The sequence below is a fragment of the Varanus komodoensis genome, unplaced genomic scaffold (assembly GCF_004798865.1).
Source record: "Varanus komodoensis strain SLA01 unplaced genomic scaffold, ASM479886v1 scaffold8, whole genome shotgun sequence".
In the NCBI taxonomy this organism is placed as follows: Eukaryota; Metazoa; Chordata; class Lepidosauria; order Squamata; family Varanidae; genus Varanus; species Varanus komodoensis.
The window spans coordinates 40,405,274-40,431,501 of NW_025336481.1; the positions used below are offsets into that span (position 1 = coordinate 40,405,274).

Below are 26,228 nucleotides of genomic sequence, written 5' to 3' on the forward strand. Positions count from 1 at the left end.
TGCTGTAACCAAAAGGCCAGATTATTCTTTTACAATCCCAAAGCACACCGTGCCTTAATGGAAAAGAAAAACTCTTTCCTTTCAAGGTAGAGAAAGTATGTAATTGCATTTCAAAGCATCGCTTTGAAAAAGGCGCTAATTGGTTCCCCTGCAGATGTGGTGTTCTATTAACTAGCATGTATTTGATGTACATTACAATTTCTAGGAGAAACATGTACAAGTGGAGTGGGAGACCTTTTAAAAATCGGATTGTGTATGCTTTGTTCTTATTTATAGCTGCAGCTGTTACACAGGTGCTGCTCACACTCTTCTGTTTCATGGCCTGGCAATAAATTCAGGGCTCTCCCCTGCACACGTGTACACACCTCTCTACCTCCTTTGCCAGTTGTTAATGCATCCCCTTCCCTGATCGTTCATTCCGCTGAGCAGCTGGCCCTCTGCCCCACACGCTACCCTGATGGCACCATCTACAGCAGGGCTAGGAAGCCTCAACGTCTGTGGTCTTGCCAAAGTTGCCTGAGCTCAACTCCCATCAGCTCCAGCAAGTGGGACCCATGGTTAGGATGAGGGGAGTTGTAACAGAACAGGAAAGTGCTCTGATAAATCTTAGACATGCTTCAGGTGACTGCTGCCAAGTTAGTTTCTTTCTTCAAGAGAAAACAAGACAAAGAAATCTTTAAATCTACGAATAACAACTTGGAATCTTCCTAAACCAGGGAATGTGGAGCTGGAACCTTTGTGAATTTCGCTTCATTAGAGAGAGATGGAAAGCTTCCATACAACTGGTAAGTATAAGACAGTTTATTAGTTCTATGCCATTTGATACTTTTCTGGATATGCATGATAGTTTTTCCTCACTCTAACAAGGATTGCCCCAAGGTGATATTGCTATTTAAAGTGAAGCAAGCAAAGCCAATGTTTTTGATAGGACCTGCACAGTTCCCTAAAATGATATCCCTTCCTAGAACTGCCAATGGAATGGGATAGCAAGATTTCTGGCTGCACAGAACTGTACTTTAGTCAGGAAGCGTTCTGTGCAAGCCCAAAACTTGCTACTGTATTGCACCAACTCTGTTAGGACAGTGGAATGTACAAAACACATCATATTCTAAATCAAACTAGCTAGCTGGAAAGAAGGACATTATGAATGAATATACGAGTGCCTCTATTTTTGCGGAGGAATATACATTCACATGTTCTTTTTATTTTAGATTCTACTTGTAATGCTAAAACTCCAAATAAAAATGCTATATTCCAAAGAACAGAAGCTTTGCACCCCAAATCCTGCCAAACTGCAGAACCTTCTGCTTTCATGGGCTTATCAGTCACCACTCCCCTTCTTTACTACTTCTCTCCCTCTGTGAAGTGACCCCAGCAGTGCAGGGAGCCCCAACAAGGGCTCTTAAGGGGCACAGAAAATTGCAGTCTGATGGGGGGAAGGCTAGAGGGCACTCCGCCCTGCAGTCTTTCTTCCCACATTTGGATTCAAACTGCAGTGCGACCAACTACATAAGGATGGTCATGTTTTGACTGCAGAACTCTTCCGGAGTCCTGAGAGGAGGGCAAGACAGTGAGCAACAATGAACAAGCTAATTCTGCCCCCTTATGCAGCAAGCATCGCCCTCTGCCTGCAGGGCTCTTTGCAGAATTTAAAGCACTGTTTTTCCAGAGTTCTACATCACCCAGACGCTCTCCATGGAGAGAGGAAACTGCCCATTGCAGCTATTTTACCTTAATTCTAGGGATGGCCGGATTCTGTTACATCCATTCTGTCTGTGTTTTGAGGATTTTGTTCTGTTGTCCACTTGTTGGGGTGGGTGGGCATTGGGGAGGCAATGTAATTTTGCTCCACTTGTGCAAATGGAGATTAGTCCAATGCACATTAACATACACGTGCATTAGCACAGTTCTGCACAGGCAAATTGCACAGTCCCTCTGGAAAAGGATGCCTGAGATTCAGAAGCCAGTTCACGGTGTGCTCCATGGGGCGCTCTGACTTCCCTGACATCCCCACTGCACTTGGAGAGTGAAGAGCGCAGCAATGTGCTGGGGCAGAACTAGGACACCCTCCTCCTTTCCTTGCATCACCAGCACGATGCCTGTGGGTGCCGCTCTGCCCTCGTACGCTGCCGGGACATTGCAAAGAAAGTGCTGCTCCCCAGTGCTATTTCTACGTGCAGTTTTGGTGTTGCAGCTCAGATCTCAGCTCTGCCTTGTAGTTAGACTCTTGGACAAGCGGCTTTTTGCACCTCACCAGTTTGACTTCTGGAAAATGAATGATTCCTGACTGGCACTGCTTACCATGGGAGTCACTTCATGAATGGGGCTCCCTGGCAGCCACTGTGTGAAAGTGAACAGCACACCCATTCTGAATCTCATCTTTGCCTGCTGACCCAAAACGTTTGGGTGCACCTACGGAAAACCCACCGAGGGCTGTTACTGCCTAGAAGTGTATCAGCAGGATTTAGGTTTTAATAGCTGCTTCCCTGCTTATTTTATTGCTTTATTTACTTTGGCTTCATCTTTCCTTGAAGGAGCTCAGGCTGGCATATGTGCACCTCATTTTATTGTGAAGCCCATCCTATCAGGGAGATGAGGCTGCAGGAGGCTGGCCCCATGTCTGTCCAAGCACATTTCATTGCAGACTGGAGATTATGAACCCCAAACCCTTCAGCTCAAGCCCAAAATTATTCATTTTTCTTACATTTTGGGTTTATTTTATTCTTGTGTTCCAAATAAAAATGGAAAAATTGAGCTCTGGCATTCTAGAATTCAAAGCATCTGCCAAATGCATGCAGAATTTTGTTTCTGTTTGAGTCTGATCAGCTTTTCTTTTCCACAAGAAAAAGAAATGGAAATACATCTTTCAATTGGCACCTTCGGCATTTTAAGCATTGCCTTTGATCTGATTTCAGAGTAGCCCAAGGTCATGCCTTTTTCATTAAGCATTCCCACTGGGAAAATTTAATATGCAATATATGCTTGTGCGGATCAGTGGAGACAGATGCTACATTTTCTTCCCCTAGACACATATTTCTCTCCTATAGCGACAAAGAACCTGAAGGCTCAACTCTAAATCCATTAACAGTTCCCTTGAGGCATATTTGCATTTGTCAGTGACAGAATGTGCAGTGGATCACCAGTCAATGGCCTTGTTCACCCACAAAGCCTTTTGTTAATTTCTTTCACAAAGTTCTGGATCACTGCAGGTGATGTTCTGGCTTAGAATCATAGAAGAGTAGAGTTGGAAGGGGGCATGAAGACCACCGGGTCCAACCCCCTGCTGTTGTGGGACACCAAGTCACACCATCCCATTCAGATGGCTGCCCAGTTTCTTTCTGAATGGTGGGAACTTACAAATCCCATCATTCAAGGCAATTGGCTATGCAAGCGTGACTGATAGGAATTGTAGGCCAAAATCTCTGGAGCAGGGAAGTCCAACCCACAGTCCATTCCACACACAGCAGTTTTGGAGGCTCGCTATGCAGATGCAGAGCATTCTTGACCAAAATGCCACTGGAATGGCACAGAGCCTCTTGGGCAAAGGGGAGGAACCCGCAGTCCTCAGTCTCATTTCAGGCGATCCAAGGAGATGGGCTGATACAGAGAAAGGGAGGGTGGAATCACATTGCTCAGAGAGATGCCAAGGAAATGGCACCAAGGCAGAGAGGCAGAGAGATGAATGCTTCCAACCTCACCACCTTTTGGCTGTGGCTGCACCCATGTCGTGTGGGTGAATGCAAGAGGGCCATCGCTCAATGCTGATACACATTGCATCTAGCAGGTCCCATCTTCCATCCCCAACGTCTCCAGGTAGGCCTGGAAAAACCGCTTCCCAAAACCCAGGGGAGCCACTGCCTGTCAGCACTGACAATCAAGCTACGTGGACCAAAGCGCCGACACTAGTAAAGGACACCCTCCCTCCTTTTTAAAGTCTTTTTAAAACTTCTGTGCCTTCTGGGCTTCTTCAAGCACAAGTTTGCTCCATTCTATTTCTGCATCAGGTTGCCATTTGATTTTGGTAAAAGGCTCTCATGGAAACATGCATTCCTCCAATGTGTGCATTAGGAAAACTGTATACCAAAATGCATACCATAAAGAGCAAGTATACAAAATGGTATGCAATAGGAGAAATGTATACCAAAGTGTGTACAATGTTGTAGCTATTTCTCCTACTCTATGTATTTTTGTGTGCCATTTCCCTAACACAATCGTTTTCAAAGGCTGGGCTAGCAGGGAACTGCCTCGCAAGATTTGAGGAAGCGCAGAAGGGAAGAACTGTGTCTTGCTTCATGTGTTTATTCAGGAACTTAGATTACTTAGGATTAAAAGAGGAACCAAATAAAGGTCTCTCTGTCTCACCACACGCTCGGAGCGCCCAACAGATTATCCCAAGGGGATGCAGCTGCTGAAAAAGAAGTTCCCTGCCCTGATTCTAGGGTCACTTCCTATTTTTCCAGCTGTGTCCCTTTGTCCCTGGTTGAACCCTTTCAAGCTGGAAGAGGTCTGCCGTGCCATGGCAGGGATTGTCTGCTCTCCTGATCAGCCACAGAAGGATCATTGAAACACGGGAACTTGTCCTGCACTAAGTCACAGCCTTCTGTCATCCAGCCCACTTGGTCGACACTGACTGGCTGCCACGTTTTGGGGGTTTCAGGCAGAGATTTCCAGGCCAGTGGGATTTTCTGCATGCAGAGCACGTGCTCTGAGGCTCAGTCATGCCCTCTGCCCCAGGCTGAAGAAGATTGTAATGGCTGGCACTGAGAGACAGACAGACAGACCTTGGTCAGGTTTCACCAGGAAAAGCGATTGTGATCCAAGGGAAAATTCCATCATGCATTGCATTTACATTCATGGCCAATCTGTCCAGGGCTGGTTGGAAGTACAGGCAGACTCTGATTTTATGGAATGCAGCCACCTGGCACCAATGGCCAGATTGATTTGATTTGGCACTGAAGCAAGTCTTTTGAAGATAAACTCCCCAACTGAATGAAAGCCACCAGCAAGCCCTGCAAATATTGATGTTACTAAGTGGAAATCAACCCTCGCTTCCTTCTTCAGCTCCCAGAAGCAGATCTCCATTCGCAACAATCGTTAATCTGCTTTTTGGGCTTCTTTGATAGGGTATGTATGTTAATGGCACCAAAGACAGAAGATCAAACACACTCGCTAATTAAAGATCAAGGCTTGAATGATATTAATGCGAAACCTAAAACTGAACAGCGTGATGTTATGAAAATATTGCAGTCCCGGCAATGCAAGTACTGACGCAATTGCTGTTCAAGGAGGGTCCTTTCCTGCCGGCCAGAAGTGCACAGAGATGGCTGACTTTGGACCCATCCCAGTACAACTACTGTCCCCACCATTTTTTAAACTAGAAAACTAGAAAACAGAGGTTGGAGTAGCTGATCCCTTCAAGCAACCCCTGGCACATGCAGCCTGCCCCGTCTGCATGAATCCAGGCTCACTGGCCCCTGCAAGCATGGCTCCTGCAGCATGTGCCCACTCCGTGCCCCTGAGGGGGAATGCCTTACAGCAGGGACACACACAACGCTTTCCCACTCTTCTCCTGTGGCTCCAGACTGTGTGCACCTGCACATCATGTGCTAGTTGGGGATGTCGGCCCCTGCTGGTTAAAGATATAACTGCAGTCTTCAACCCCATGGGCATCTTGACTTTGATTGCAAACAATTATTAGTTTTTAACATAAAGGTTCCCCTTAGTGAGCATGACAAGTTACAGGTTTCACAGATTGGGCACTATGCCTCAGAGAGAGCCAAGCAAATTTCCTCCTGTGTAGGTAGAACCATGTGCCTTTGCGTGCCGCCTTTTCTTCAAGGAACATGTACTTGTACACATGGAAGGTTCAGCCTTGGGGATGGAATGTAGCCATTATAGACCCTGACAGTCTGTCTGACTCAGACTGCAGCCTGGGTTCTTTGGAGTCTGCCTTGCTACCCAGCCACATCCCATGAGCATCCTCCCTGGCTCTTCCACACTTCCCGAACCCCCTTCCCACCCTGGCCCTGAAGGCTGCTACACTCTGGCAAAGCAGTGGTAACAAGCCAGGGGATGAAAAAGGGGGAGGTCTTTCTCTCTTCCTTTCCTGTCTGCCATACTACTTAACAGGCAACAGTGTGTCCTGCTGGGAAATGTAGTTTTCCAAGGGAGAGTCGGCCAATGACGTCCATGAGTTTTCCCTCCTCAGTTCAGTCTGGTTTAGCTTGGAAGTCAACCAAGCATTTTTTCCTGGTTGCGTGTGTAAAATAGCTCAGCTATTTCAAGCTGGAACAAAATTGAACTGCAAGGAAGGGAGAGGAAGTTTACCTATTTCTAACCCAGTGGAAGACATTACAATTTAGGAAGGATTGCAGAATTACCACTTCCCTCCTTTCCTCCCCTGTTAATCACAAATATCCTCTCTATCCATTGCAAAACTTTGAGCAAGATCACAGACAACACGCAAGAAAGACCTTCAAGCACCCTGGAAGTATTTTTAAGCTGCAGGGGGATGGTAAGGGCAGTCCAATATGACATTAAAAATTAAATGCAAAAAAGGATCCCCAAATAAACTGAAAGGACCCATGAATACTCCAAAAAGGAGGGGAAGGAAGAGCTCCCTGTTCTGGGCTTGGCCTCTTCACTATCAGCTCCCATTAGGTCTGCTGCTCTCTCAGCGTGTCTCCCCAGGAAAACTCTGATCCCAGCCCACGCCGGGCTGTGCATGTCACTTACCGAGGTCTAGAAAATGGGCTGCAACTCTCCCCGCTCATTGCCACCTCAGCTTTAAGTCTAATTCTACACAAGGCACCGGTCATGCATTCATCTTTCCTTACTCAAGGTTCTGTACAGGTTCTTTAGCTGACCTCACAGTCTTCTAGTTTCCTTTTGTGTTGTTTTTTAAGAGCACTTTTATGGGGGGAAGGGGAGAATTAGTTGTGAAAGCCAATGGAAGGTATTATTCCTACTCGTGTGATTATGCTATTCTGCTGCAGTGCCGTGCCACCTAGAAGTCATATAGTGGAAAGGCAAGAAAGGAAAAATTCCTTGTGCAGAGCTTGAGCCTCAGGGCTGCAACATTTCCAAAAGCAGATGGAATAACAGCTGTACAAAACAAAACAAAACACAACAAAACAAAACAAAACACAACAAAACAGAACAAAAAACAACAGCAGTCTTTTTGCATAGTTGTTCTGGGTGAGGGGCTGACTCCTGGTCAATGGGGCGGCGGGCTTTAGCCCCATGCCCTTTTTCTGGGGTCCCTGTGTTCCTGTGTCTAACACGATCCGTATTGCTCTCTTGGCTTCTGTTTATCCTACTAATGCTGCTTGCTCGTTAAAACTCTCTGCACCTTCTCTCCATTAATGCTCACAGGCGTAGGAGCGTCTTTGCTTTCCTAACTTTGCTACCCTCCTGCCTCTGGACTGATTATCTCTTGGCATTTTATATTAACCCTTGGTAAGTCATTTCCTTAGTTTTCTTTTTGCCTCATGTCACGTTTGCTTGAGAAGTATGAATTGTTCAAAGTCTAAGAAGACTTCATCCCTTTTGATAGGCAACAGAATATGCCTTTCCTCACGCACCTGCTGGTTGCTGAAGCAAATTCTGGGGCCGGTTACAGAGCGCTTTACTAATCTCCAGGCCTGGTGCCAGGGGTTGGCTTGCATGGGCCGCTGCCAAGGGACTTGGAGGGGCCCGTGCATGTCCAGCCACTGACCCGTCCTCTTCCTTGCCTGCTCTGCTGAGCCTGCAGAATTCCATTGTAAAAGATGCTCCTAATCCTCACAGCACCAGCTGAACCAATCGGACTCTGCCTTCCTGGGCCGCAGCAGGGGGAGGGGGCACTCGGGGTGCTCTTGATGCTGTCCTTGAGCACCGGACGGCTGGGTTTCCCCCTCCCCTGGCAGCATCTGCTTGGTTCAGGGCGCCACTGCTTAAAACCTAAGTTTTTAAACATAATATTTAAAATCGTATTGATGGGGGGCGGTGACCCGAGCTTTGCCTGCTGTTCTGGATAGGTGTCTGGCTGGGCTTTATTAGCAGCAGGGGCTGCAACAGGTAGCATTAACTAGTAGGCAGGGGGGTTGGTGTGATCGGTGGGCGGGCAGGCAGAGAAGGGGCTGCAGCAGGGAAACAGGTGGGAACTGTGGGGAGGGATGCGTGGACAGATGGGTGAAGGGCTGGGCCGGGCGGATATTCCAGAGCAGCAGCAGCAGCAAGGTGGGGCTTGGGTGCCAGTGGGTGAAGGGTGAGGAGCTGTGGCAGGCGGGTGGGTGGGTTGCTGGATAGATAAGGGGAAGGGGGTGGGGGTCCAGTGGAGTCTGGCGCAGGTCCTGGTGCTCCTCGAGTAGGCTGGATTGCTCATGTATGATCTGATGTAAGCTTGGCCTTGCATGGTACAGATGTAGCTAATACACCCTTTTTCCCCTTGCACTGAACTCCTTTAAGTAAGCAAAACTGCATTTGGTCTACAAGATGGTTATACAAAAGCCTGTTCCGCAAGGGTAATGATTTCCTGATTAATCACTCGGCTCTTAAAATCTGCCAAGTTTTAATCATTCGTTTGCTCAAATTAATTGGTTGAACCTTGCAGGGGACTCGCAATGAAAGTCCCCGAGCGAGCGCTCAGCGCTGCCTGATGCACAGTGGCAATTACAGCTACGCGAACATAGACGTGGTGGCAAAACATAATGAGAGTCTTTTTTTTCTTGCAGGAGTAAAAATGGACTGAAGAAGAGGAAGCTGACCAAGTATGCCTGTTTTGTAAATCTTAATGACTTAATGGAAATGTCACTGCTGAGGGACGTGCTTCCCGCTAAGGAAGGTTATCTCTAGGATAACTAACAGAGAGAATTCCAGACAGATGGAACAGTGTGGCGATGGGAGCCACATGGGCTGCCCTTTCGAGAGCCAGTTGACTGCCATCCATCAGGGATGCTTTCACCTGCAGTCTTGCACTGAGCGGGCAGCAGACGCAGCGGCCTTGTGGGTCTCTTCCATTTCTGTTATTCTGTGATGCTCACCCCTGCCCTGCCTATGTGGGTGCTATGGCATATCTGGGCACTCTAGACTGAACCAGGCCATCCATGAATGCATCCACCCTAGTTTTGTCTGACTCATGGTAGCACTGCAGCATCCCATGCAGAGGTTTTCTGCATCCTCACCTCCTGAAGACCAAGGCAGACACCATTTTAATGACCTGTGCAGAAGTGCGGAGCAGACAAACACCCTCAAGGTGCAGCGAAGGAAACTGTGCCTCTTCTGTAACAGCCCCCTCCTTTCTCTCCCAGCGAGGCTGAGGCTGAAACGCCTGTACGAAAAAGTGCCGCAGGCAAACTGGGACCATCTCTCCTCTTGCATTGGCTTGCTTTCATTTGAGCGAGGCTGTTGAAATGAGAGATGGGTGATACTCACCGGATGCTAATAAAGATGTTGGAATCATTCAGCAAAACAAGACTTAGCAGGTGGTGCAATCTTTACCAGGCTGAGCCATCTTTCCCTAATTATCTTAATTCCTCGACTGTCTTGAAGCTAAGGAAAGCACTTACAGAGTTATGCTTCCAGGCGGTGCCTTTTGCATATCTTCATGGGAGAGACCTAACTATTCCTCCATTTCAGTGTCTTTGCATAGGTGGGGCTCCACAAACAGAGGATATTTTCCACTAGCTGCATTTGTTGTAAACTGCATGCCAGTGCCAGGAAAAGTTCTCTTGCGGTGGGGATCTGCGGATCCTGGGAAGTCTGGCTTGTTTGGGCGTGATGGACTTCCACCCACTTCCACGCCAATGAACAGAAAAGGGCCAGGTGGAGCAGTGGGGCCGTGACAGGCAGGCTTCCATCTGTAAGACAGACCTCAGTTTGCACTTTTTAACACTAAGGAAAGGTGTGCAAATCATGCTAGAACTATGGAGTTTCTGGCTTTCCATTTGCACAAATACTGCCAATTGCAACTTATCCATAGTGGCTGCTAGAAAAATGAGAGCAAAGGTCCTAAAACTGTTGCAGTGGATCATGCGCAAAACGAACTTCTTCCAGTGGCTTGTTCAATCTTTGTCTTGCTGTGACTGTTTTTTGTGGTGGTGGTGATGGTGGCAAAGCTGTAAGAGCCTGTGGTTACATGCCATAAAATTGACTAATTTTCATTACTTTAAGTCTAGCTATTTTTCCTTCTGCTTTTATGCTTGGTGCCAGGGCAAGACCTTTTTATTTAAACATCATTTTAATTGTTGATTTTATTTATTGATTTTAACAACTTTGGCCAGGATGTCTCCAACTGTATTTTATTGTATTAATGATATTTATTTATTTATCTGTAAGCCGCCCTGAGGCTTAGGTGAATGGGGTGGCATATAAGTCTGCTAAATAAATAAATAGGTGCAGAGACCCTATCCAGATTGGGAACTTGCACAGGGAATGGAAGGCTCTTAAAATATGGATCCCTGTGCAGCTGTTAGATACAGAAGTAAAGCAATGTGGGTTTTGGCCTGCAAACATTTAAGCTGAAGATAATAGTATTGCCACTATGGATGGATGGTGTTGGGAATGAAATAGGCTGTTATTCTTGGCACACTTTTCAGGGCTGGGATGGCAGCAACTCTCAGAGGAGGATGGAGAGGCCTGAGAAAAGAGGGCTGCTGACATGGAGATGGCTGAGGAGGGAGAGCTTTTCTCAAGGCTGCCATCTCCAGGTGTTCAGGCAGACCCTGGGAACTGGGAAGGGCCAGAAGGGGACATGGGAGAGGAGCCTGGCCTGATCCTTGACCCATGGTGTGGCATCAGGAGAGAAGGGCTCGCCAGCAAGAGGGCCTGGTGGAGCCAGAAGGCCCACCTGCCTCCAGAGGATCCCTCCCATTATGTCCTCCCCTTCACCTGAAGGGACAGGTTATGCCCCTTTTATCATTAGGGTTCCAGCAACACGGGTTAAGATACAGGAAAATACCTGTGCCTTCTTACTAACCGCTACCCCTGAAGTTCATTGCATGCACGTCCTTATCATGCCCTTTGAAAATCATTTAAGCGTTGGTGGCAAGAGTCTGTCCCAGAAGAGCCCCAGCACAGAGAAGGGCGAGACTGACCCTTTGCCCATGTGCCGCAGTTCCACGGAGAATTCTTCTCCCACTTGAGAAGTGGGATCTGCATCTTGGAAGCAAAGCACCTGTTGATGGGTCACGTGTATCTCCCATTGCGGTCAGAACCCTCAGCTGTTTCCAACCCAGTTGGTTTGGTGAGCTCACAGCCAGCTTTTTCAGAGGTGAGCGGGCGCTGCCACGTCCCAGAATGCCCTGCCCCCCAGCTGTCCTTCGCTGGCTGCGGCGAGTGCAAGCGGGGGAGCACTGCATCTTCTGACATGCTGCAGAGTTCGAGCCATTAGCAAGGGGCAGGGAATGAGAGAACCAGGGCTGTTCTTTTCCATGGCACCCGTGGCTCCTATTGCAACTACTACTGGTCTCAAGCCTCAGGTGCCCCATTGAAAGGGAGAGGGAGGGAGGGAGGGAGGGAGGGAGAGGGAGAAAGGCACAGTTACCTGCTGAGACTGCTGTTCAGTGCCATTATTTCTGAGGAAGAGAAAGGAAAAAAGGGAAAGGAAAGGAAAACAAGGAAAAACAGCTGTTGCCCAGGAATCCCTAAAAGCAGGGATGCTCTCCTGAGTTTCACATCCTGGTTGGTGGTGGTGGTGCTCATTATACTGGTATCCTGCCCTTTTCTGCATGAAATGCACAGCAGCTGACATTGAGCTGGCTGCAGAAGCTGGTACAATCTGGCAAATGCCGTGGGACTGCCATGGTGTGGGGACCCACTGCTGGGAGCCCCACAGCCCCTGCTGCTCCTCAGCACTGCCTGCTCAGCCTCTCGCTCTGGCCTGAAGTGGGCAGGCAGTGAAGCAAGGAAGCGGAGAAGCTGCCGTCCTGCCCACGCCTTCACTGACCGGCTGCCAAGCCCTCTCTTTCTGGCAGTGGTCCTGCAAGGGGGAAAGAGCTGCGCATGGAGGCCGTGGCAGGCAAGGAGAGAAGCCCAGTACGGTTGTCCTCGGGTGTGGAGTCGCCAGCCAGCACTTTCAGGCAACTGCTGGGGTTGCTCACTCACCCACCAGGCCTGTGATGTGCCCACCTGCTGGCACTATCCATGCAGACCTCCTGCCTTTGACCCACAATGCCACATTGGCAGGGAACATCCAGAGCATTGCATTCTGGGAAAACTAAGGCCATGAACGGAGGTTGCCGCCACTGGGGGCATATTGAGAAGCACCCTGCCAAGAGCCCCTTCCACCCTGGGCTTGGCCCTGTTTGCCTGCCATGTTCCTGCCACAGACAATGACATTGAAGCAAGTCAAACGGTACATTTCTGTTTAATCTTCCCAGCAGATATTACATGATAAAAATGTTCCTGACTGGCAGAAAATTAGCCACTGGGGAGAAATCAATTATCTCTAGTTAACAATTCCAACAGGGCTCTCTGTTAGTTAACAACTGCGAAGTGTGAAAAACCTCAGAACCTCTCTGTTATCTGTGCCATCTCCCTCTCTCTGCACAGTTGCTAATTATACACTGGATCATTAATGCTAACAGGTAAACAGGAGTAATTAACTGTTGATAAGAGACAAGTTCCTTGGGGTATGCTTCTTTGAGGAAATGGGAGGAAGGTCTGTGTATGCATCAGTATTTGCATATTAGAACATGATAATTAGGCAAAAGAAACTATTTGCCTCTTCATTAAACAGTATATATATTTAGCAAACTAGAGCAAGTTTCCACCATGTCCCTAATCCAGCTAAAGTTAATCCTGACTGAGCTCTACTGAAAATAAGGACTAAGGCTGCAATCTTATGCATGTTTGGACAGACAAAAGTCCTGACAATTCCCAGCAGTCCTAAGCTACACATGGAATTAAGGCAGTCTTCCCCAATCTGGTGCTCACCAGATGTTTTGGACGACACATTTTATCACCTCTCCTGTCCTCCCATAGCTGGGTGCTGTCCAGATGATCTGGAATTCAACTCCCATCAGACTGCACTGGATTATGGAAGGACAGAGGAGGCGGTAAACCTGTTTCAGGATTAACCACTGTGAATTTGCACATATGTCTGTTTGTATGATCGGATGGGACGTCACAGGAGTGCAAACTGTCTAGGAGAAGGATTCACACCTCTCCCACTCCGTAATATGGCAGGATTGGGGCGGGGGCAGGTTGTATGGAGCAGCGTTCAGTCACGTCAGCTCCACCCCGATCCTCTGCAGCAGTGAGAAGTGCTTCTGTCCAAACACAGTCTTGATTCTTTACCTGCTCCTTCTAGGATGGAGCCCCTAACTTTAGTTGGATTGGTGCCATTGTGTTTGCTGGGTGGCTACCTGGGTTTGGAAAAGATATGAATGCTTCTGTAGCAGAGAAAATTAAGGAATAGGGGACCTGGGTTTGCTTGGCTGTTGTATTTTGCAAATCAGACTCCAGCTTTAGACTGAGCTTCTCAAGGCTCCAGCACTGCTTTCCAACAGATGCCTGGCAAAAGTCCAACATTTTATTCCTCTGTCTATTGCGAGCTTTGTTGTCATACGAGTTTTTTGAATCAGATGTTGTACCTTTATTTTGCATAGATAAATTCTAAACCATCCTGGAATCAAGTTTAACGAAGGGCAGCATATTGATGTTTTACTTAACATAAATACAATAATACTTGGTCACGGAACTTTCTGGAAACTGCGGCCTATTACCATCATCCATGGGTTGGTTGTGAAGAGCTGCTGGGGACAGATGGAATGTCTTCCCGGGAACTCACTGGGGGGAAAGCAGAAGGAATGATGGGGGGGTGGGGGGGAAGCCATTCTGGCTTTGCTTCTGTATCTGACAGCTTCTGTAGGGCTTCTCTGATCCACATCCAGGTCCTCTGAATCCAAACCTGAAGCTCTTTACAAGGTGTTGGACAACACAGCTTGATACCAGTTAGTGACATCTGGGAATGACAGATGTTTTCCTTTATTTTCTCTCTCTCTCTCTCTCTCTCTCTCTCTCTCTCTCTCTCTCTCTCTCTGTATTTAAGTCCGGTCCAGCTGGATGACTTTGACAGCTACATCAAGGATATGGCAAAAGATTCTGATTACAAGTTTTCTCTGCAGTTTGAGGTAAGTTCCAACACAGATGTTAGCTTGCTAGCCATCCTGTGATGATGCTGTGGAACGAGGCAGCAGAACAATGAACTGCCTCCTTGGGCTTTACCACTTTGGATTGGTGGTGGAGATTCCTACTTTTTAAATGCCTCACCTCTTTTTTCTTTTTAATCTCTGTTGCTGCAGAAATCTAGTACATCAGGGAGAGAAACAGTTATATAGGCCCTCTTCCTGGTGTGCTAATTTTCTACAGATGAGAAAGAGATTTTTAAAAATATATTGGATGGCTTTAAAAATACAGTACACTTGCATAACACACACACACACACACAGAGGGGGAGGTGGCACCACAGTCTAAAGTCGTACAATCTGGGATTCTGCCATCTTACTTTGCATACAAGCTGCTTCGAGACTCAATTATATGTTATGTTGAAGAAGTATTAGGAGATGTTGTTGTTGTTGTGTTGTTATTCATATCATCATTGCAATTGCATGGCACTTATATCCCGCCCCTTTCCTCTTGTGAGGAACCCAGGACTCTTTCTTCACCATTTTTTACAGTTGGGGAAGGAGGTGCCCCCATTTTTATTGGGGGCCATCTCTGTGTGGAGAAGGAAGGCAGTCAGTAATCCTGATCCTGCTTGCTCCCATAACAGGGCATGGGCAGGATGGGGGGGGGGGGGATGGGACTGGGCTACATAGTCTGCTGCTACAATTGTGGCTGGGAAGGGAATCAATGCATTTACGGATCCCAATTGAAAGAGGACCCCTCCAAACTGGAAAGAAAGACAGACAAACAGACAGACAGACAGGCAGAAAGATTTAGTTGTTTGCTGCATCTTTAATGTAACCCTTTGATCCCTTTGTCTCTACATGTATATGGAAAAATATGTGACTATTATTATTATTATTGATTATTAATGGTATTTCTATGCCACCCAATACCTAAAGGTGTTTTTTTTTCGTAAGAGCCACTTCAGACCATGTGGCAAGTGGCCCACCATCAGCCCTTGGCCCTGAAGATGGTGCTGTCTGGCGTGCCAGCCGCCCTCCATCCGTTGCAGTGGCGTCCTGGTTGGTTTCTCATGTGCTGGTGGCAGGTCTTGCTCATCTTTCGTTCCTCCATTCCTGCAGTGTCGCTCAGCTCACGAGTAGAAAGTACTGGGAGAGCTGGAGCTGCAAGGAAGGACTGGGGTCTCTAAGAATGACCTGCACCAAACATTGCAGCATGGAATGCTGCCATTCATTCAGGTCGCCAGCCATACCCTTTCCCGGATACTCCATTACCTACTCCCAGCTCTTGTTTCTCCACTTCCGAACCCTGCTCTAAAAACTGGCTTGCATCCTGCGGCTGCTGAGCCCACTTCTGCCCTCTTCAGGCTGCTTTCCCATCCACCCCTTGAGGGTTTTTCTTTCAACCTTGGGTCATGCTTCAGCACATCAAAGGATTCCTCCAGGCCTCATGTGTGGATGTTGTAGGAATGGCTGCATGAGGATTTGCACCCGGAGAAAGGGCTTGGCTCTTTGCGCTTAGCAGGGGTGGGCAACCTGCAAGATGCATGTGCCCCTGCCACCCCCTAGTTCAGCCTCCGTTGCCCCCACAGGGTCCCAAAAGTGTGAGAAAGCGGAAGGGAGAAAAGCAGGACAAGCATCAGCCCTGGACAGCAACCCGCTGCAGAGCTTGCTAAGGACAAATCTAGCTGAGTTTTTCAGCCACGCTCCTCCACAGTGGCCCCCACGGTTACATATTGCCCACCCTGCTGATTGGCTAATGCTGCACCATGACTTCACTGTGTATGTGCTGGGAATTAATGCCACGGTGGACACTGGGCAAGCAGGTATCAGCCGGGTGTTGCCCAGCTGTGAGTCATCACCTACCCCTGGAAAAGAAAAGATATGGGCCCCACTTAACTGGGGCACTTTATTTCATGTCTCTTGCACAGGAACTGAAGATGATTGGGCTGGATATCCCGCACTTTGCAGCTGATCTCCCCATGAATCGAAGTAAAAATCGCTACACAAATATCTTACCGTGTAAGTGACTCACTCCAGAGGATCTGCCTGCTCCGTGCTTTTGCATGGCAGGCCTGTTTGCATGCGGTGCCCCTTCCAGTATTCGGTGGCGTCCTGCTGGTTTGCAGCGATGGGGTGGCGCGGTCAGGGCTGGTGTTCGTTGGGCAGCTGCCTAGACCCAAACCTCAGTCTGGGCCCACCTGCTGCTGCTTTCCTGGATTTTGTGTGTTGTCAGCCCGCTTCTTCAACCTAGAGGGGGAGCTGGAGTGAGTGAAGGTGTGTATAATCAGTTCTGAGTGCATAAGCACATGAACCACATGGATTCTAATCATGTTACCTGCTTTTCCTACACTGAAATGTATTCCAAAATAAGAAAGATTTCCTTCCTTCCTTCCTTCCTTCCATTCACCAGGGATCATATTTGTTAGCAATCAATATATCTACGATGCTCAAGCAGTCTCTCAGATTTTAATGAGCTGCCAGAGACCCAGCGAAGGATTTTTGTAGGTGAAAGTAATGAGGGATCTCCATGCCATGTAGTCTTGCAAATTCACTCAGTTGAGCAAAAGACTGCAGGTTTTCCAAGAAGACATGCAAATTTATGTTAAGCTTTCAGAGGCTTAATTGGAATTATCTCATCGATGGGTGACAAGCCTCTAAGCTCCATCCACCTTTGGATGTTTTCGCTTTTGCAGATGATTTCAGCCGTGTCCGACTGGTTTCAATGAATGAAGAAGAAGGATCTGATTACATTAATGCCAACTACATCCCTGTGAGTGAACTGGACTCCTACCACCCATGGGGATGATAGCGCCTTCCTGGTTTATGAAATAGCAGGCAGTCTGTGCCCAAGAACCAAACCTATCTGCAAAACCTTCCCTCCCAGCTGTGGGGGGGAGAGACTGTCAAAATGAAGAGAGCCCCCTCGAAACGAGGGAGCAGTCTCCTCATATTTGAGGGACTCCCTGGGGACAGACAGAAATATGTTTGGGAAGTAAGAGCCAAAGGACATTATGTGGGAGGGGGGGAATCCCAAATGGCCCAGCCAGTGTCTGTTTAGACGCAGGAGTAACATAAGGCTGCAAGCAGAGGAACTCTTAAACAGAGCAAAGAAGGGGGCTGAGGGAACCTGAGTCCAAGGAGATGGAAGCATGTGCTGGAATGCAGCTAGCCATCAATATATGTACTTGCTCTAAGTTGGCAGTGAAAGTAGCCCTCTAGAAGAGCATACCATAAGCAAACACATTTGGGAAAATGCAGGTATGTATTTGGGAATGCATGCAATAAATGCATTATACAATGGAAAAATCTATAAGTGTAATTATTACTATTATCACATTATATTTATATTCCCCTTTTTTTCCTCTTGTGAGGAACCCAAGATGGCTCAAATAGCTCCATTGTATCCTCACAACAATGACATAGAAACATAGAAACAGAGCGAGTCAGAAGGGGCCTCCTGGGCCATCTAGTCTGACCTCCGGCACCAGCCAGCTCCGCTCATGACATGCCCACCATGACCCTTTGAGGTAGGTCAGGGTGAGACTCTGTAACTGGCCCAAGCCACCCGGTGCGCTTCATGGCCAAGTGCAGACCAGAACTGGGATCTTCCACGTCCCAGTCCAGCACTCACACCTCCACCACACACTCAGTGTAAAAGAAATGCATACATTTGGAAACGCTGTGGACTGCCCAGGACGTTTTAACTGTTTGGCAGAACAGAAAAACAATAAATAAATTAGTATGGCCCAGAATATGTCCATTGAAAAACCTTGCCTATATTCTGAAAACACATTTAAAAATAAGTATGAAATTTTGCATGAACTCAGATTGCAATCTGATGCACAAATGGATCAGAATGAATTTAGTGGGGGGGGGGAATCAGAACCCGAGTGAGTGGACTCAAATTTTGTCCATCCAGCTAGCAAAATAGAGGTCGGTCTCCCAATGTTTGGTGGGGGGGATCTCCCACTCTAAAGGGTGTCCTAAAGCAGTTGTCACCTGCCTTTTCATACAGGGCTACAATTCTCCACAAGAGTACATTGCAACCCAGGGGCCGCTTCCCGAGACGAGGAACGAGTTTTGGAAGATGGTCCTGCAGCAGAAGTCGCAGATCATTGTTATGCTTACGCAGTGCAATGAGAAGAGAAGGGTATGTTTTATGCTCCCTCTGCCCTCTTGGGAAATGGAGGTCCACCTAACCAGAACCTGGTACTGTGCCTGGATGTAAGCATTTGCCTGGAGGCGGAATTTTTAGTTTTTTGGTTTGCATGTAGCCCTAATGGTAGCTTCCTTGTGTGTTTACAGTTATGATTAAGGGGAGAATCCAAAAAAGGGAAGTGACACAGAGAACTGCACTGACACACACATTTCGACCTTTTGTGTTTCTTTCTCAGTATTTGTCCTGAAAAGCCAAACCACTTTTCCACCAAAGGGGAAACAAAAGTGAGGATAAAGGCTTGTTTCTTCTTGACTGGTTCTTCATGGGAATGTTTGACGGTGCTTTTTCTTTCCAGGTAAAATGTGATCATTACTGGCCTTTCACAGAAGAGCCAGTTACTTACGGAGACATCACGGTGGAAATGCTGACTGAAGAGGAGCAATCCGATTGGGTGTTTAGGAATTTCAGGATCAGCTATGTGGGTTGATGTGAACACACTCTTACATGGGGGCTTTGGTCTTTGTTTTAGTACTGATAATGCATTTTGTAAATTTAAGCCAGTGGCTCCCAACTTTTTCTATGCTCTGGATCCCTAGAAAATGTTTGATTTATGTTCGCAGCCCTACAAAATAATATAGTTGAAGATGAAGAAGTCCCATTTCTCATTCTGGAACCACAAACTGAACCACAATCATCATTGCAAGTGAAGAAATTGAACTAAAATAAATAAAATAAAACTTTTAAATAAAATTCAAATATAAATTGGGTGATTAGAAAGCATTGTAAACAGTAAAATCAATCCCAACCGTGAACATAAATTCAAGGACTTCTCTGTTCCTGCTTCTCATTCACCATTTTATGAAAATTTTCTTGCCGATTATGATCCACAAGTCTACCTGTGGATTCAGGAGATTCCCAGATTTTGCCTTAATTGACAAAAGAGAAGTGAATCCAAATGCAAACAAAATAATAACAGATAATTTATTATTGGGATAATTTTTAGCAAAAACATCAATCTTTTTTGGCAAAAATGTCAATTTTTGCAGCAAAGCCTTCCTCTTGGTCATACCTCCTGAAATACCGGCTTGCACCCCCTGGGGCTGCCCCCCCCCCCCAGTTGGGAATCCTGGCTTTAAGCTTAATTTAGGCTTAATATTGCAAATGTTCTTAACAATCCAGATCTTTGTTCATTTCGGCTGACTTTTCATGAGCATCATGTTACAAGTCTCAATGAATATAAGAAGGGTTGTTGTATCTCTCATGTGCTTATCTTCTTTTGCCTTTACAGAGTTTTAAAAATATTAAGGGAGCTTGTAAGAGAAACTTCTTACATTGCATCCACCCTGCCTTGCTTTTAAGAGCAGCCATGGTGGACGCTGCCCCAGATTGGAGATGTGGACCCTTTGCCGCCAGGGGCTCCTCTCTGAATTGGGGCAGGAGCTCCCATGGGCAGCATTCAGCGGTCCCATATGGCTAGCCTGTGTTAACCGTCCCCAGTTTTTCGTAAATGCACAGGGAAGCTCGTAATGGGCTCCTTTCTTTCTCCTCCTAGGCAGACGAGGTGCAGGACGTGATGCATTTTAATTACACCGCTTGGCCCGACCATGGAGTCCCTCCCACGAACGCAGCAGAGAGCATCTTGCAGTTCGTGCAGACGGTCAGGCAGCAGGCGGCAAAGAGTAAAGGGCCCATGGTCATACACTGCAGGTAGGCCCCTCAGCTCACCCCCCCCTTGGGCTTTGGGCCCTGCCAGCGCAACGTGGGCCGCATGCCTTTCCTCTTGTCAGCAAGGGTGGCAGTATGAGAACCGGTGGTGTGGTGTGGTGGTTACAGCGTTGGCCTGGGGACCCTGGGGGTCCGGGTTCTAGTCCCCCTTGGCCTTAAGTCTCATTGAGTCGCTTTGGGCCAGTCACGGACTCTCAGCCTAACTTACCTCACAGGGTTGTTGTTGTGAGGATCACATGGAGAGGAGGAGCAGGAGCATCATATAAGCTACTGTGGATTCCTTGCAAGAGGAAGAAAAGTGGGGTGGAAGTGTGATGTGATAGAATGATAGCTTTGGTGTCAGGACAGCCAGTGTGGTGTAGTGGTTAAGAGCACAGGACTGGGACTCAGAAGATCTGGGTTCGAGTCCCCGCTCGGCCATGGAGCCAACTGGGTGGCTTTGGGCCAGTCACAGACTCTCAGCCCAACCTACCTCACAGGGTTGTTGTTGTGGGGATAAGATGGAGGAGGAGATGTAAGCTGCCTTGAGCCCTTTGTAGGAAGAAGGCAGGATATAAATCTATAAATAAATAAATAAATAAATAAATAAATAAATTCTTCAGTCTGGGGACCAAGCCCAGCCCTCCTGGGGCCCCAATCCCAGAGGGCCAACCCTGCTTCCTCAATCACTCATCATTTGGCAGTTCCCTGGTTTTGGTACTATGTTCCCCTGCTTTGAAAGAAATACATCTTCTTTGGCTTGGTTCCTGGTAGTGAGACAGTCTGCCAAAATGAGCTGCCGTCTTCGGTCTTTTGCCCCACTCATCTTTTGCCTTCGATGCGCTTCTGAGATCCACCTGCCACACCTCCTTCTCCTGTGCCCTCCCCATCGTGCACTGGGACCTCTGCTGTGTCCTTTTCGCCACCTCCCACCAGGTGACCACCCATATAAGACGGGACTCCTAAGTACAATTCTACAGGAAATATGAACACAGTGCCACTTTTCTGCACTCAAATTTAGAAATATTCCCAACCACCACTTTCTTTTACATGTAAACATCTAAATATTTGTGTGAGTTACCTGCAGATATCCACAGGAACTGGACAGAAAATTCAAATAGATTTCTGAACCTTCCTTTTTTTGGAAATAGGGAAATTTGGGACTGTGCACAAATGTAGAAAAAAAGAAGTAGGAAAGATGCCTATTCATATCAGAAACAATATCTCAGGATGAGTCAGCCGAACTTGCTTGTCTTGTTGAATTAAGCAGATGTTTAGCTCTGCAACTGAACTGCGTGGGGCACCTGGGCCGATACGTTTGTCTTGATCATGTCTTTTGTTCATTGAATGCTTGGTGGCTGCAATCCAGCATGAAGTGTATTGCAAAGAGGACCAGGAAGAGAGATTCTGCTTTCATATTTACCTAACATGTTTAACTGTGCAAGTTGAGCAAAGATTTGGCTCAGCAGCTGTGCAGCCTCATGGATCCTTTCTCAGCACCGTGAAGCAGCTAGGAGATTGCTCCAGTGTGACTGCTGGGGGCCAGCAGAGCAAAGCACAGCAGGGCCATGGCTTATTGCCTTGCATGTAGAAGGCGAGAGGTTGATTTCCTGGCATCTACAGGTAAAAAGGATCTGGCGGCGGACTATGATAGAACTTTGCCCGGAAGCCTGGATACCTGATGCATGTCTGAGTAAATAAATAGGTCTATGAAGTGGACAACATTGAGCTAGGTGGGCGGTCTGCCCTGATTTGAGGCGCTAGGCTATGAAAGTGTCCTGTGGGACACATGGATCTAAACTGTGGACGTTCCCAGCCAGACGCTGGTCAAAAGACAGTGTCGGGCTATTCCGTCTTCTACTCTGCAATGGCTTTTCAGGAGTAAGAGAAAAGATGGAAGAAGCGGTGAGAAAGTTACAGCAGGGTTACAAGGGGAAGGCAACAGTGTCTGGACCCCCCATAAAATGTGATGGATTAAGCAGGTGAATTCATAAGAAAAGCCCGGTCTGAAAGCATCCCATGTCAACAGGGCATCCCATGTCAACAGGGCCGGGGGGCAGCTCCATCCTTTGCATCATTCTCATGTCCAGCATCCACACAACATAAGAACGACCTGATACAAGAATGCACGTGCCGAGACCTAGCCATCTCCTCCAAATCGGCAAGGTGCTAACTAGGATTAGGGTACAAACAAGGGCAGCCACCAAGTTTGCACTGGAAAGAGATGGTGTCATTACGTAGTATTATCATTATCCTCTTCTTCCTCTTCCTCATTTTAGCTTTTCCACTCTAGAGGCTTCCAGAGCATCTTAACAAAGCTCGGAATAAGGCAATCCCTGCCCTTGGGCTTGCAATGTTTCTGAGCCTACATAAATGGAAATGGAATTAGGAGGGAGCAGGGAGCAAGCAGGACTAGATGCTTTATTTCAAAGCTCAGCAGGCAATGCAGCTGGGTGGAAGTGGACTGCCATTTCCCCCACTTGGTAGCAGGAAGGCCGTCCGGCTCTCAGCTGGAACTGTCTCTGGCAACTTGGAAGGGGTGCCTGGAAGCCACTGTCTCCCACTTCCAATACTCAGTCAATGCTAAGGACAGGCATTTGCCAGCAAGGTTCATCACGCACATGCTGTGCACTTGATGGGTCGTGTTAATAAAAACATGCAGATCAGTTCTGGCGTGTGCCAGCCTTTCGAATGGTGCATAAAGCCTCCCAAACTTGCAGCCACGTGCGGGTTGGAGCAACAGCCACTGTTTTGCCAGTGGGCCCCTGTTAAGCTCACACTGCACTTCAGAAATGCACGAAGCTGTCGAAGGGGAGCCGTGCAGGATCAATGATAGTCCACGATCAGGATGGATATTTGCAAAATTAATATGAGTTCCCGGCATGGAAACCGAACACTCCCCCCCTCGCAGATCTGTAATGCTACGCATGTTTTGCAGCGCCGGCGTGGGACGGACGGGGACGTTCATCGCCTTGGACCGGCTTTTACAGCACATTCGGGATCATGAGTTTGTAGATATACTGGGGCTGGTGTCTGACATGAGGGCTTACCGGATGTCCATGGTTCAGACAGAGGTATGGCTTTCAGTTCTGCTTTGAAGGCGTGGGTGGCACTGATGCGTTTATTGGAGGGATAAATAAATGACTTACCAAATGGATTACAAGCTACTGTTGTGAAGGGTCCTATGGCTCCCTCTGAATACCAGGTGGTTAGTGCAGTCACTTGCATCCTCCAGGGTCTCTCCCATGTTTTCCAAGCATGGCTTTTTTAAAAAAGCAAGGAAGGGCAGCTATTACATTTCCATTGCAGAACAAATTGGGATAGAAGGCTTGTTAGTCCATGCTCCTGAGGTTATACCAAAGCGCCACCTTGTGGTTGTATAATGCAATAGGTAGAAAAGCAGAGAATGCCAGCCACCCCAGCGGGGGAGGTAGGGACCCTGCAAAGAAAATGGAAGAAGCCTCAAGTAAAGCCGAGAACGGCTCATGTAGGGAAGTCCTCGGATTCTGAACCGTCCTGCTACTTAGGTGGTTCTTTGCCTAATGGGAATTGCATGTGGTGTTGGGAAAGATGAGGAAGTGACATGGGCAAGTTGTAGCAGCGTTTCACCCACCGAGGGAGGGTCTGTCTGGGTGTTTATTGGTAGGGAAGACTTGGCATCCCCTCGCTGTGCTGCTCCCCTGCTGTGGCCTCATCTACACAAATGGCAGGCTATGTGGTTAGCCCATGGCTGGACTGTACCACTTCACAGTGGGGAATCCCACTCCTGAATGCTTACCTGTAGGAATAATTTCTGTGCCACCAGGAGAAATGATCAAACCTGGCCATATCCTTTGCATGCTTTTTTTTTAATGTATAGATTAAGAAAAAAAAAAGCACAGGGAGGCATCTAAGCATGCAGCCCCTCCCAGAGTCATAAGCCTCCTGAAACGACCAGGTGCTGGGAATAGTCGCTGGTCGCCGTTGGCCAGCCCCTTGTTTCACATGCTGCACCAGCCTGGGTACCAGGTCCATGCTGTCCTTGTTCTTCCGGTTTGCCCAAGAGCGCTCGCTCGCTTCTTCTCCAAAGTGCCCCTGCCAGCTCCTTCGCTGCTTTCCAAGGCCCGGCTGTGTGCCATCTGGCCTGTTTTCCTGCTCCTTTGGCACAGCACAACCATCCCCCACCACCCCTCCCTCCCTCCCTCCCTCCCTCCCTCCCTCCCTCTCTCTCTCTCTCTCTCTCTCACACACACACACACACACACACACACACACACACACACACACACCTCGTTCACACAAGAGCAACAGAAAGCAGGTCTTTGCAATGCTTCAGCAAACCAGATCAGGATTATCAGGCACTGGGAGGTGTGCTGGTATTTCACACTCTGGAGCAGGATGCAGTGTGCAGGCTGCCCGGGTGCGAGCTTCTGAAGATGCTGGGCAGGGGAGGACAGGAGAGGAAGGTGAATGGAACTGGAGAGAAGGAGAAACCACCACTTGAATCCACTTTTTAAAAATGATAATGCAACTCGGGTAAAGCAATCCAGAATCTCAGCCAAAGAATTGCAAGTGCCACTCTTACAAATATAAGATGTTAGCACTGGAGGGATTGGAAATAATAGATGCTCTGTTTCTCCAACATTATATTCATTTCATCCTGTTCATTTGCCAGTTGGTGTTGTGGTTTTAAGTCTGCAATGAATCGGAACACATTTTCATGCACATTGCTTCTGAGATATGCATCCTGCAAGCAGTTTCTCCACATATAATACAGGTTCGCTGTATTATATGTGATTTTCCTGAAGAGAGCCAGTGTGGTGTAGCGCTTAAGAGTGTGGGACTGGGACCCAGGAGGTCTGGGTTCCAGTCCCTGCTCAGCCATGGAGGCCACTGGGTGACTTTGAGCCAGTCTCAGACTGTCCACCCAGCCTACCTCACAGGGTTGTTGTTGTGAGTTACAGCTGCAAAGAGGAGGAGAATGATGTAAGCTTCCTTGAGGTCCTTGAAAGGAAAAAAAAACCCCAAAAACAGGGATATAAATATAATAAATCAAATGAGGTTTGTGAAGGGTAAATCAGGCCCTCTCCCCCTGCTCCCTGACTCCGACCATTTTTACAAGCAGGTTGTGCCAAGGAAATTCTCCTTTTGTCTTCTTGGCCACTAGATGTCAGTGCGCGCCAAGGGACAGGACGCAAGCAGTCCTCTGAGCCATGTCGTGTAACCGGCAGTAAACCTGAAACCGGGCTCCACTCACCCTTCACCTGGTCTCAGGTTTCCTCACGAAGTGGAAAATACATCAGGCAGGGAGGCGAACGCTGCGTGCAGTTGGAAATGCGATGGAAGCTTGCAGGGCAAAGGAGTCTTCGGCATCCAAACAAGTCTGGTGCCTGGGTTTCGATACAGCTCTCATCTCAAACCTCCCCCGTCTGCAGAAGGGATGAATCACCTACTAGCCCAAACTTTCCATTTGGAACTCGAGGCAAATCTTGACTGAACAGCCCAGTCATGACATGGTGCAGCCTTCCCTGGGCTGTTGCCCACCAGCTACCTGCACAGCTCCCATCCTCCCCAGCCAGCACGATGGTTTGACTCGAGAAAGCTCAGAGCAGTTCACATACATGGTTTCAGCAGTCCTGAAAGGTGGCCCAGTAGCATTATGCCTATATTCTGCTGACCGGAGGCCGCTGAGCAAGTTTACAGCAGAGCTCATCTTCTAAGGAGAGTATTTCAGCTTGTGCTTCTGTCAGTTAGGTCGCTTTGCCCTAAATCTGGGGGCAGGTCATTGGGCCAGATCCAGCCCACCAGGGGTCCCCATTCAGCCTCCCAGAAGATGGTTAAAATAACTCTGAGGTATGGAGATCCATGCCAAGATTTGGGTGTCTGTGTTTCATGGCATTGTGGCACGGACAGACACTTATTTATTTAAAAAAATTACACCCCTTATGCTACTGACATCCTTTTATTAGTATATATAATGGTGGATGTTACTTGCAAGCCTGGTTTGGAAGGCCTTGTATGCTGAAAGGTGGGAGATACATGATTAACATAAATCAATAAACAAACAAAGCAAATAATTGTTTTCATATAACATGGGAAGGATGGTTAGTATTTATTCTTTTGACTGTAAGGGCACTGTCCTTTCACCCCAGCAACAGATTCTTGTAAGCTGTTTAACTTGGAACTGGAATAGGCATAGCTCCCTCTCCTTCCTGCCCCTGGCATGCCCCTCCAAGGCCCATTTGCCACCCCAGAGGGGCAGCTGGCCCAGT

At 47.8% G+C, this 26,228-nt stretch overlaps 1 protein-coding gene across 1 annotated transcript in view; it reads left to right on the forward strand.

The window, feature by feature from the left end:
- PTPRO (protein tyrosine phosphatase receptor type O) overlaps nt 1-26,228 on the forward strand; it is a gene marked incomplete at its 5' end in the record, with an annotated part of 72,475 nt that overhangs the window by 40,268 nt on the left and 5,979 nt on the right. Inside the window, 10 exons of the mRNA XM_044455774.1 lie at nt 717-785; nt 7,375-7,458; nt 8,715-8,750; nt 14,033-14,114; nt 16,043-16,133; nt 16,808-16,884; nt 18,130-18,264; nt 18,629-18,751; nt 19,826-19,980; nt 22,916-23,051. Of these exons, the coding sequence (XP_044311709.1) occupies nt 717-785; nt 7,375-7,458; nt 8,715-8,750; nt 14,033-14,114; nt 16,043-16,133; nt 16,808-16,884; nt 18,130-18,264; nt 18,629-18,751; nt 19,826-19,980; nt 22,916-23,051 (988 nt within the window). The remainder of the gene's footprint in view (nt 1-716; nt 786-7,374; nt 7,459-8,714; nt 8,751-14,032; nt 14,115-16,042; nt 16,134-16,807; nt 16,885-18,129; nt 18,265-18,628; nt 18,752-19,825; nt 19,981-22,915; nt 23,052-26,228) is intronic.